Source organism: Hyperoodon ampullatus, assembly GCF_949752795.1.
Source record: "Hyperoodon ampullatus genome assembly, chromosome: 6".
NCBI classification, from domain to species: Eukaryota; Metazoa; Chordata; class Mammalia; order Artiodactyla; family Ziphiidae; genus Hyperoodon; species Hyperoodon ampullatus.
This window is the reverse complement of record NC_136919.1, coordinates 115,519,041-115,532,530: the sequence shown is the minus strand read 5'-3', so window position 1 is coordinate 115,532,530 and position 13,490 is coordinate 115,519,041. Positions and strand designations below refer to the sequence as shown.

Here is a 13,490-nt window from a genome sequence, read left to right as displayed (position 1 = left end):
AGCTGGATCTTATTTATAACAAAACCTCCACCTGGAAAAAACCCAGGGATAACACAGCCTTCCTCCTGTGTGGCGAGGACTTACTCTTCAGAACCTTAAGTAGACATGATAAAGAAACTTGCTTTCTCCAGAGTTATGAAGAAAAAGGAAGGAGCTAGAAGACAAGTTAAGACAAGCAAGACATTTGCTACTAGCTCTGGGATTTTGCTGAAGTCATTTTATGCCTCTGGGGCATATTTTTCCAATAAAATAAAGTGTTAGCCAAGAGGTGATACATATAGAATCTAGCTCTTAATCTTTTATGATTCTAGACACAAAAGGGCAAAGAAGTTAGATTTCTATGACTTATTCTTATAACTGGTCTCTGGCAGGAAGCCTGGGGAGTGAGAGCCCTCTGGTTCCAGGCTCACAGAAAGCACAAATAAAAGACAACACATCCTGCCACAGGTACACAGGTAACAAACCAGTCAGGGGGATGCATTCACCTTGGGTGAGTCAGCAAAGAGCTATTTGCAGGAGGGAGTCAATCTCTGCTGCAGTTTCCTTCCCTCGAGTTTTTTGTTTTTTTTTTTTTAATTTTTATTGAAATACAGTTGATTTACAATGTTGTGTTAGTTTCAGCTGTACAGTAAACTGATTCAGTTATACATATATATATCCTTTTTTTTACATTCTCTTCCATTATAGGCTATTACAAGATATTGAGTATGGTTCCCTGAGCTATACAGTATCAAGTTGTTTTAAAAGACAAAAAGTAGGGGTTTGCCTGGTGGCGCAGTGGTTGAGAGTCCGCCTGCCAATGCAGGGGACACGGGTTCGTGCCCCAGTCCGGGAAGATCCCACATGCCGCGGAGTGGCTGGGCCCGTGAACCACGGCCGCTGAGCCTGCACGTCCGGAGCCTGTGCTCCGCAACGGGAGAGGCCACAACAGTGAGAGGCCCGCGTACCGCAAAAAAAAAAAAAAAAAAAAGACAAAACGTAGACAACTAAGATTCTTAGAGGGCGTCTTGGGGGTCTTCTAGTCCCATGGGGAGCGTGGAAATGTAAGAGAAAATGGCACAACCCAGAAAAGTGGACGCAATGGCACAGAGGTTTGTTAAAAGACAAAGATCACTTTTTGTCTCTTGCTTAGGAACTGGCTGCCAGCAGTTCAGACAATCGTTTGAGTGAGCTGACGGCCAGCCCAGGCTCTGAGAAGACGTGACCTGGACATCACTTGGAAAAATTAAATTTAACACAAGCAACCTCTGCTTTTGCTCACCCAAATCTCTGCCTCAAAAGCATTTCTTAGCCTGATCTCAAAAGCACTTTTTTAAGCTTAAAACTAAAACTCTATTATTCCTGAGGTATGCTGGAAGCTAATACTTATAAACCAAGGTCAAAGGACTCCCAAAGGATTTATCATAGCCTTCAATGTCCACACACAGCGGACATTTCATAGGTGATTTTACCTGTTTGATGAGGGAGAAAACTATTTTTCCCTCCTTTTAAATATTTAGTGAAAAACAAACTATGTGACCATACTCAAGTTCGTGGCCCATAGATAGGGGTCAAATTCTATTATAATTCTATTCTATTACAACTCATTTTGAAGAACTGAAATGAGTTATAAGAGATTTTGACCCATATTCCTCTTCTTATTCTTTTGACAGTACTAAAATATTTTATATGTATAAAGTTATTGTGTTATTATATTGGGTATTCCTGGAGAAAAAACTAGAAGTTGGAAATTTTTTCCTTTATGGAAAAAAATCATTGTAATGAGATTTGATTCCTTATCCTCAAACCCCACTGGTTTGTTTCTGAAAACTTAGATGAGGAGGAAGCACAAATTAAGTTTCAGCTAACATGAGGGCAGACAGGACCACTACAAAAAGCCTTCTGTAAATCTGGACAGACTAAATTTTGAGTAACTACTACCTTTGCTTCAAAGCCCCTTGCCAGTACTCTAAATTACTTTTCTTCTCCACGTTACTTGTGATCTCATATTTTTTGTTTAATTACCCTGCGTACAGTATAGATGTGCTTACCGTAAGGCATCTCAACTCCTTTTGGGTAATGGGAAGTAACGGATGAATTTAAATGCCTTGTTTCTTCCATTAAATTGCACTGTTCCTTTCCAACTCGTGCTCAACGCACTAATCCAATGAGTCAGAACCTCCTAAACCCTATTCACCACCGTGGTCAAGTCTTTTCTTTCCATTTAGCCAATCCTACAACACATCTTCCTCCAGGAAGCCTCCACAAATAATGAAGAAATTAAAAGGAAGAGCAGCAAATTACCATTGTTCCCTTCCCAAGAATGCATTATTTAGGATTTCAATTCCTTTCCCACCCCACGATGCTCACACAATCCTTTGCTTAAACAGTTATTAAATCTCTTTTACCTATTCTTTAAATGTTCCTTTTCTTATTGCATTTTTAAATTTTATTTATTTATTTAGGGCTGTGTTGGGTCTTTGTTGCGGTGCACGGTCTTCGTTGTGGTGAGCAGGGGCTACTCTTTGTTGCGGTGCACGGGCTTCTCATTGCAGTGGCTTTTACTTGTTGGCGGAGCACGGGCTCTAAGCGCACGGGCTTCAGTAGTTGTGGCTCGCAGGCTCTAGAGCACAGGCTCAGTAGTTGTGGCGCACGGGCTTAGTTGCTCCACAGCCTGTGGGATCCTCCCGGACCAGGGATCGAACCCGTGTTCCCTGCATTGGCAGGCGGATTCTTCACCACTGCACCACCAGGAAAATCCTTCTTACTGCTTTTGACTGTATCTCATCGGAAGTGCACATAGGGCAAAATATTCCATAACGTGGGGAAAAATTTCCTCTTCCAGCACACAAGACAAATTTAGGTAGATAACGGCATTCATTTATTCCTTCATCATTTATTTACTGAGTGCTGACCACGTGCCAGGTGCCATCCTGGGAGCAGGGGGGAACACTAATGAAAAGGATGAAGTTCCTGTCCTCATAACTCTATATTCCAGTGTGGGAGAGAGACAGTAAACACAAACAAATAAACAAATAGGACAACTAGGGAAAAGGAGAGACACTGAGAGGTTTGGGCAAAGACAGTAGTGTCTTTAGCTGGGGTCCTCAGAAAGCTCTAAGGAGGGATATTCCAACAGACACCTGAATAATACAGGAATGTTATTCCATTTTTAATTCTTTTTTACCTAACTACAGGTTGATCCTCATTATTCGCAGATTCTATGGTATCTGTGAATTCTCCCACTCACTAAAATTTACTTCACCCCCAAATCAACACTCCTGGTGCTTTCGAGGTCATTCCCAGTCGTGTGCCGAGGGGCAAAATGTGACATGCAAGTTCCCATCTGAGGTTGGACAAGGGGACACTGCCTTTTTGTTTCAGTGCTCATACTGTAAACCAGAGTCCTTTGCATGGTCTTAACTTTAGTGCCATGTTTTTCTTATTCTGTGCTTTCTTGCTATTTAAATGGCCCCCAAGCATAATGCTGAAGTGCTGTGTTGTGTTCCCAAGCCCCAAAAGGCTGTGATTTACCTTATAGAGAAAATGCATGTGTTAGATAAGCTTCCTTCAGGCTTGAGTTTTCATATAGTGTTGTGGGCCGTGAGTTCAATGTTAGTGAATCAGCGATGTAAACCTTCTGTTTAAGGTCTTTAAACCTTAAACAGAAACACACATGACATATGGTTATATGTTGATCAACTGATGAAAATGTGACCAGAGGCTCACAGGAACCTGACCTTGTATTACCCCTAGGAGCAATGGTAAAATATTAGCCAAGTCAGTGTTCTTGGGGACTTTACAGAACATTAACTACCACAAATAACGAGAATCCACAGTATATCGAAGAGAAAGTTTCAGTTGGGCACCAGCCTCCTCCCTCTTTAATGGAGAAAATGGTTTGATGGCCAACAGCATGGAGCCAGAATCCAACATACTGCTATTTTATTTTTGTTGCCTTTATTTTTAAGGTTGCCACTTTCTGGAGCAAGTGATGCTGGTTCTCCTTTAATGGTAGGAATGTAAGGTTTTCTTTTTCAATCAGTTTTAAGTAAAAACAAAATAACAGGCAACATAAAGAAAATAGTAAGCAAAAAATAACAAATTCCACTTATATGTGGAACCTAAAAAAAATGATACAAATGAACTTACTTTCAAAACAGACTCACAGACTTAGAAAACAAACTTATGGTAACCAAAGAGGAAAAGTAGTGGGGGATGGATAAATTAGGACTTTGGGATTAACATATACACACTACTTTATATAAAATAGATAATCAACAAGGACCTACTGCATACCACAGAGAACTGTGCTCAACATTCTGTAACAACCTATATGGGAAAATAACCGTAAAAGAAAGGATATATGTATATGTATAACTGAATCACTTTGCTGTACACCTGAAACTAACGCAACATGGTAAATCAACTATACTCCAATATAAAATAAAAATTAAAACAATAATAAATTCAATGGGGAAGAAAGAGATGGTTCGTTCAAAAGTAAGTCTCCAGAGGTGAGTATATAAGATAATCCTTTGGGACTCAAGAATAAAGTATCAGAACTTTTACTTATATTTATTTTTATCTTAAAAAAAATAAAGAAATTAAGCTCTAATACTTACGAAGTGACAAAAAAATAACAGAGAAGGCAAATGGGTAAGGCAATAAGCATGAAGCAGCTACACAAGGGTACCTGGTGTAAAAATTAATACAGAAACAGAAACGTCAATTAAAATAGAGTCAGGAGGACAGAAGTGGAAGCCGTGGCACCCTACAGGATAGCAGAGCCCAACAGGAAGAAAGACTTCCCCTACTTGCCTGGCAAGAGCTCAGCCAGTGGGAGCCTGTCACAACTCAGCCAATGAAAAGCCACTATACTTCAAACACTCAATTCCTCCAATGGACTCTTTGTTTACTACAGCCCTCCCAACTTCCTTTTCCCCTCTATAAAAGAGTTGTCCTCTCCTGGTTGCAGGGATTTGCATGTGGCTTGCAGATGCACTGAGGGCTGCAAACCCTGAATTGCAATTCTTTGCCGATTCTGAATAAATCCATTTTTTGCTGGAGAACTAACTGGCAGTCTATTTGTTTCAGGTCAACACTGGACATGGCAGAGATCAAGGTGACAGATGAACTGAAGTTTGGAAAACACATATGGAGTTGAATTTTGGCTTAGGAGTGAGATTATATGCATATGGATGAAAAATTTATCCTGTATGAACCTTAGTTTTCTTATCTGGAAAGGAGACAATATATGAGAATTACAGCATTATCACAATGATTTAATGAAATAATGTGTAAAGCAGCAGTGTTGAAAGCTTTGAGCCTCAGAACCCCTTTAACACTCTGAAAAGTTATTGAGAATTCCAAAGAGTTTTTGCTTATGTGGGTTATATCTATCACTATTTATCATAATAGAAATTCAATCTGAGAAATTTTAAAAATACTTATTCATTAATTAAAGTAACCATAATAAACCCCAATACATGCTAGTAATATATATATATATATATATATACACTTTAGATCAAACTACTTTTCCAAACAAAAACACTTAGAAGAGCAGCATTGCTTTGCATATTTGTAAATCTCTTTGATGTCTGGCTTCACAAAAGGCCTTTGGATTCTCATACCTGCTTCTGCATTCAATCTGTCCCAGTATCACACTCAATGTAGCCTCTGGGAAACTATACTGTATACTCACACCAGAACAGAGTAAAGACAGGCCAATAACATCTTAGTATTATTACCAAAAAAGTTTTAACCTAATGGGCCACCTGAAAGTGTCTCCCAAGAGCCCCACATGTACCTGGGACAGACTGAAATAAAGGGCTCAGAACAGTGCCTTTCATGAGGTAAATGCCTAATAAATATTAATTCTCTATTCCTTTTATTCTCAGCCTCAATGTTGTTAGAACATGAATGTATTAGGGCAAGGACTTCTTCAATTCATTACAATTGCATAATATCTAGCTTGGTCATGTTACTAACTGGTTCTGTAACTAGCTGTGTGATCTTCATAGCCAAGGATTCTTAATCTGTGTTCAAATTCAGAGGATCCATGGACTTGAAAAGGGAAAAAAGCTACATCTCTGTTTTCTGACACTCAGCATTTACTTCAATGATGACCAGAGGCAATAAACCACAGGTGTACTGCTGATGCTGCCTCAATTGAAATCACAGGTGTCATATATAAAATAGATAACCGGCAAGGGCCTACTGTAGAGCACAGGGAACTATATTCAATATCTTGTAATAAGCTGTAATGGAAAAGAATCTGAAAAAGAAAAGCTATAAATACGTATAACTTTGCTATACACCTGAAACTAACACCACTGTAAATCAACTATACTTCAATGAAAAAATAAATTAAACTCTCCTACGCTGTTGGTGGGAATGTAAACTGGTACAAACATTATGGAGAAGAGTATGGAGGTTCCTTTAAAAACTAAATATAGAACTACCATATGATTCAGCAATCCCACTCTTGGGCATATATCTGGAGAAAACAGTAATTTGAAAGGATACATGCACCCCAATGTTCATTGCAGCACTATTTACAACAGCCAAGACATGGAAGCAACCTAAATGTCCATCGACAGAGGAATGGATAAAGAAGATGTAGTATATATACACAATGGGATATTAGCCATAAAAAAGAATGAAATAATGCCATTTGCAGCAACATGGATGGACACAGAGATTATCATACTAAGTGAAGTCAGACAAAGACAAATATCATATGATATCACTTATATGTGGAATCTAATAAAAAATGATACAAATGAACTTTTTTACAAAACAAAAACGGACTCACAGATCTTGAAATCAAACTTATGGCTATCAAAAGGGAAACGTTGAGGGGGAAGTGATATATTAGGAGATTGGGATTAACAAATACACACTACTATATATAAAATAGAAAACTAACAAGGACCTACTGTATAGCACAGGGAACTCTATTCAGTATTCTGTAATAATCTATACGGGACAAGAATCTGAAAAAGAATGGATATATGTATAGGTATAGCTGATTCACTTTACTGTGCACCTGAAACTAACTCAATATTGTAAATCAAGTCTACTCCAATAAAAAATTTTAAAACTTTTTAAAGAAATCACAGGCGTTTTCCTATACTATGGTTACTACAGATATCTTGAAAAATTGTATATGCTCATCACTAATTCAGAAGTATGGGAGTTATTATGCATTCATAAAGAAGCACATATATTACAATATCACAAATTTTTGAAAACTATCTTGACAGCTGTAGTTCAATACAGGTGGCTTCAATTTTCAGTCCTTCGTATTTGACTTTATGCAATTAAGAACACTGTTCTGAGAAAGGGGGCCACCTTAAGGGTTTATTTAACCTGATTGGCCCAAGGCATTCATGTAACCGAAAAAGTAAGAACAACTTATGGTAAGCAATTCACTTTACCTCTTTAGGCAGCAAATTCCTCTCTTTAAAAGGGAACTGAACTAATCACTCTCTGAGACCAAATTCCACCCCTCCAGCTAGAGTCTATGGAACACGGTGCCCGTGGTGAGGAAGAACTGAATGGGGACCCACAGCACACCTCAGCGCATTAACAAAGCACTACAAGAATCCGGTTTTGGTCTTTACACTAACAGTTGAGGATCTACAAAGTTAAATGCTCTTAGACTAACTGGGCCTAGCACAGCGAAATAGTCGAAAAGCTAACAGTGAAGCAAATATGCCCCCAAACTACCTTTTATCACAATATAAAAACATATAGGACAAATGCCACCAAACCCTAATGAATGATTTTGCAAAGGCTCCATCAACAACATAATCTGGGTCTGTTCTTAATAAAAATAGCTTGTTTGGGAACAGACTTAAGAAATGTTTCGATAAATGTATCACTAATGCTTGCTTAACATCTAAATAAAAGTTTTCGACCTTCATATCTTAATACACACAAAATGAAAGAAAGAATAAAGGAAAAGAAAACAAGAAAAAAAAATGAAGGGAGAAAGAAGAGAGTTGTCCATGGCTGTGGGGCAGCCCTCAGCACTCAGCACTTCACATCAGGGCACTAATGGCACAGAAGTTGAAAGAACCAAGTCTGTGGTCCTCTTACCAGATAACCGACAATAGGTCATTTAAGCCCACCTGAGGCTAGAGGTTGAGTCAACAGTTGAAGAACTAAGAAAGCCCAGACAGGCTGCCTTTCAGTCCCTGTAGAAAAATCTAGCATAGTGGCAGCAAGATAAGTAGAGACAGCTAGCTTCACCGAGCACAATTCAAACAGATCAAACACTACCCTCACGCAGAGTAGCTGTGAGTCATTAAAATGTTTCAAAACGGCCATCACATGGTTTCCTTCACCCAGAAACGAAATCTGTCCAGCAGACCCTCAGAAAGGACAATAATCCCCCCCCACCATAAGTCCAATAAGCCAGTTTTCCCAATCGTATTTAAGCAAGTCTGCCTACTCCATGCCTGTTTTCTCAGCAGCACATCTCTTTTTTTTTTTACTTGCAAAGATAAAGACAGACTGAAGGCTCCCGCTCCATCCATCTAACAGAACAACATAAAAGTCATATTGGAGTGAATGAGATGCTGAAACCTAATGGGGAAAACAACTGCACTAAAGCATCATAGAAATTAGGTTGGCGCTTTAGAACGCCACCCCAACGCCAAGGACAACCAGTTACTGGATGCATGCTCCACAGTGGTATCCCTCTCGAGTCACAGGAATACAAAACCATAACCTCCTGATTCACTGAACCAAAGGATAAGTAATAAAATGTAGGAATGGTGAGGAAGAGGCGTGAAGGTTATGAGGTCCGGGGAACAGCAGATCTGAAGGAGGCAGTGGGTAGGGCTTTGAGGCCTGGGTGAAAGGCCGGACTGTGGGATGCAGAGGTGGGAGGGCACTCTGAACAGGGGAGCAAAGTCCCAAAGGAGGGACTCTCCATGGTATATTGCACAACAGGGAGAAGCGCAGTGTCTGCGCCGGAGGGTTGATGAAAGAAGCCGTGAGAGATATGGTTTGTGAAGATATTACTGAACTGGATTCTCAGAACCTTGAAAACTGGGCTCAGTTTAGACTTTACCCTGTAGGTCAAGGAAGGCTTCCAAGCAGGGAGGTAATATGAACAACCATGTGTTTTAGGAATAAACAATGGACCTTGATCTCATCAGCTCATCTGTCCTAACAGTGGGCCCTTGTGTCAAATCCAGATTAATCAGAACCTACTGTGTCTAGTGAAATAAATTTCCCAAATTATATCCTGGGGCAATTTTGCTACCACCTATGCTTTGGAAATGCAATTCACTTTTCTTGTCTGATGATAAATAACAGACTCTAGAACAGGAAAAAAAAAAAAGAGAAATTAAAAAGAGAAAATACCAGCCTTGTTCCTATGACTATGGCAATAAGACCCACATTTTTCGGATATGTTTGCATTAACTACACCAAAGTCATAATAGTTTTGGAAAGCGTTTCTCCTGTTAAACGAAATTAGAATTGATAACTTTTTTGTGAGTAGTAATTATTGATTAGGTATTGCTAAATCTACTTTAATTTAGGAGTTAGTACCCAATAACACTCACAAATAAAGAAACTGACTCCATCTCATTTCCACAACTACTGGCACCTGATGCGGAGCCCCTGTCTGAAATTTCATGACCAATTCATGAGGGGGATGGTCTGGAGCAGAAGTAACAACATGCACCCATTTCTGAGTTAGAGTGCAAGGATTCTAAAAGAAATTTAAAGGAAAGAAAGTTTTTGCAACAGAGGGAAAACAAGGAATTACATGCATGTTATTATATACACACACATATACATATATACATAAAGGATCACAATCTAAAAGTAATCAATGTGAGATGGTTGGTTTGTTTTTTGTAACTGACTACAGAGTTGAAAAGCACCTAGAGATGTTAAGATACAGCATCTCTGAAACAGACATAGTCCTCAGAAAGCATAGAACAGGTTCAGGGACCGCTCCCCAGTAACCGCTGAGGTGAGGAAAAAAAAAATGGGGGCGGGATGGGAGTGAAGTCGAAGACTAACTTCCAAATAGGCCCAGTGAATGACCCTGACAGGAAGTGATAAAATTCTCAACACACACAACTGTGTTTATACTAGGGAATCGCACCCAAGCCTAATACCACTGTAATCGCCCCGCTAAGTGGCAGTCTTCCCACAAGACCTCAGCAACCTCACCCCTTGATAAAAAGTAGGACCAAGGGTTTTCACCTGGGTCAAAACCCGCTCGTCCACTGTTTCGGATCGAAACTAATACAAAAGCAATTCCCCCACACATCCTGGGGGCCCTCCAGCACCGCTGTCACGAATGCCAAGTGCCTAGCATGGGACCTGTCACAGTTTTCTTAATAAAATGTCCTCGATCTTATCCCACGACGGGGTCGGAGTTCAGAAGGCAGTCTGAAATCCTCTCCATACACGCTCCGGTAGGGGATGACTGTCCGCACAACCAGCCCCGGGGGCCAGCCACCCCCGTCCCCACGCCACACACTTCCTGTCGCTTCCATCACCTCCACACCACAACTTGAGTTTCCCGATCAGTTTACAACTGCTATCGGGATCCCAGTGCCTGGGAGGAACGAGGGGACGGCGGCTTCCTACCCCCAACTCTTCTCTTTAGGTTTCAGAGAGAACCTACGAAGAGGGAGGGCAGAAAGCACTGGGGCAGCCAGCCGACTTCGCGTTCTGCCGGCCTCGGCTGGTTACAAAGTACTCAATGAAGCCACACGGACAGGGAGGAGGGGGGCGAGCACCAGAGCTGGGTGCCCCAAAGGAACCACAGGCGAACGCCCTCACTTCGCACGTTTCTACGCTGCAAAGCGCTGCAGCTTTGGGCTCCGGGGCAGGACTGCCTGTCCCGGAGCCCAACTGCACTTTTAGCCACCCGGATTCCCCAAACCCAGGATGACTTCCCCCACGGGGCTCCCGGAGAGGGCTCCGACTCCCACCGCCCGCTCGGCGGGACGGCTGCAGCTGGAGCCGAACCCTCTCGGCGCCCCCGCGGGCAGCAGGAGACGGAGCCGGGTCCCGGGCAGGCGGGCACCGAATGGCCCGGCGTCCGCCGCCCAACTTTGCGCGGGGCAGGGCCGCTCCCGCGAACTTGGCGGCGGCCGGGTCGGGGGCGGGGTGGGGCGAACACTCACCAACTCCGTACTTCTGCCTCTTGGTCGGGATCCAGCGGGCCATGGCGGCGACCTCGCCCCGCGGCAGCGGCGGCGGCGGCTACAGCTCCCAGGGCTCCGGCTGCCACCGCGCCGCGCTCCTGCGCGCCCCGGACTCTTCCGCCATGTTCCGCCAAACTTCGCCCGGCCCCGCGCCCCGTCTCCTCGCGGTGCTGCCCGCGATCCGCTCCGGCTCCAGCCCCGGGCCGCGATCACCTGCTGGGCCCGGCGGCCGCGCCGCCGTGCGCGCCCCTCCCGGCGCCGCCCCGGCCCCTCCCGCCGGCCGCGCCCTCCGCCCGCCGAGGCCGCCTCCGCGCCCCGACCCGCGGGCGCCCGGCCTCTCCCGCCGGCCCGCCCCGGACTCCGCGTTCTCCCCGGCCGGGGCCGGCTCCGCCTTGCGCACTTCCCGGGAGCAGTTCCCCAGCACAGACTGGGGTACAGTTTTTTCCTTCTGGTGTTTTGCTTTTTTCCCCGCCTTCCCCACCCAGACTAAACCCCTTGGATCCCGGGGGGCGGGTTCCCCGCCGCGGGTGTCCGGAGGGCTGCGCTGGAGGCGCCGGGCACCCCCAGGCGGGGCGGCCGAGGATGCGGGGTCCGCTCCCACCGCGCGCGCCGGAGCATCTGGGGGAACTAGGAGGAGTGAATAAGGAACTAGGATCTGGGATGAGTTGTTTCTCGCCCCCGGGGCACCCGCAGTGCCTGGCACTCAGCGGGCGCTCAATAAATATTTGTTGAATGAATGAGCAGTTGACTACTGCGTTCACCCCCTAGAGCTTTCGCTGACACCACGAGAGCCGGAAGCCGGACTCCAGGGCAGACATGATCTCCTGTGGCCACCGTTTATAGCCTTCAAAGCAGGAACATTTGTCTTCTGGTAAAAAGAGAACTCACATGCAAGGGAGCCGGGCTCCTCAGAAGTATCAAATAATTTCCGAGGGGAGCCTCTGTGGGAAAATTATGTAGAGAGTCCTGACTTGGAAATCCTGTGTTCCCGAAACACCCAGACTCTTCCCCAGCTGAAGATGTTCAGACCCAGCTGAAGAAATTCAGACCCTCATGCTCAAGGGAAAAGCCCTCCACAAAGACCTTTTCGAACAGCCCAGCAGCCCAAAGAGCACATCCAAGCCTCTCTCGTTCACTAGCTGTATTGCTGGGACAAAGAGTCAAACGCAGGGACTGCTCATTTGAACTGCCCTAAACTGTTGGCGTCCTCTGAAAACTCTCCTCCTGGAACTCAGTTCCTCCTGGAGAGACCTCAAGGATGAAGATTGGATCTGAATCCCAGGCGGGAGTGGGGCCCCTTGCTACCTCACCCCTAGAAGTAAAACCTCAGAGTAAATTACCAGCTGATTTATGTTCACCGTCTGGGAAACTGCCTGTTGAAAGACACTGTTTTGTCCTTGTAGTTTGTCTATTCGGAACAGGAAAGGAAAGGAAGATGAAATCAACGTGTAATAAAACAGAGTGAAACTTCATTGAAGACTTAGTGCATTTAACTTCGGTAACTTTTTGCAAAGTCAGATCTGAATTTTTTTTTCAAGGTCTTGTTCATGGTGGGTAACTCCTAGGGCTTCCTTTCTTCTCCATCACCAAATTGGTATTTAATTCACCAAGTGCAATGATAATTTAAGAAATCAGTCACTTGAGACTTAACATCCAGAAGGAATTCCACCATCTCTCCCCCAAATTTATTTTCCTCTGCCAATCACATCATGATTAACCTAACTCCTCAGGTTAGGTAATTTCTTTTTCTTTCCATAAATATTTATTAAGTGCCTACTAGGTGTCAAGCATTGTTCTAAGAATGGAGGCACAGCAGTGAATAAAGAAAAATCCCTGCCCGCATAGAGCTTACCGTCTAGGAGAGTAAGACAATGAACAAATTATGCCAAATGAGGCTAAGCCTGTAAAGAAAAATCCAAAGCAAGGAGGATCAGATGTGTGTGTTGGAGGGGGCCGTGCACTGCAGTTTTATATCAAGTGGTCTGGGAAGGCATCTCTGCTAAAGTGACCTTGAAGTGTAGACCTGCAGGAAGTGAGGATTTCAGAGGAAAGTATTCAGACATCAAGAACAGCAAATGCAAAAGCCAGGGGGCATGTTTGGCTGGTTCCAAAACCAGGGAGGAACAGCAAGGATTCCTGGGTGTCAAGAGGTGTTAGTAAGGGGCAGAGTATGGGAGGAAACTTGTTCCAAGAGACGTAGGGTGAGCCAGTAAAGCAGGACCCTGGAAGGCATAGTGAGGACTTTATATATTGCTATGAAAAACGTTTGGGGGATGTTGAAGCAAGCAAGGACATAATCTAATTTGCCTGCTGCGGGAT

General features: G+C 43.7%; 1 protein-coding gene across 1 annotated transcript in view; it reads right to left on the bottom strand.

The window, feature by feature from the left end:
• Window positions 1–11,193, bottom strand: part of DOCK5 (dedicator of cytokinesis 5) — a gene marked incomplete at both ends in the record, with an annotated part of 208,018 nt that extends 196,825 nt beyond the window's left edge. The window contains one exon of the mRNA XM_079706756.1: window positions 11,151–11,193. Coding sequence (XP_079562882.1) covers window positions 11,151–11,193 — 43 coding nt within the window. The remainder of the gene's footprint in view (window positions 1–11,150) is intronic.
• Window positions 11,194–13,490: the final 2,297 nt, after the last annotated feature.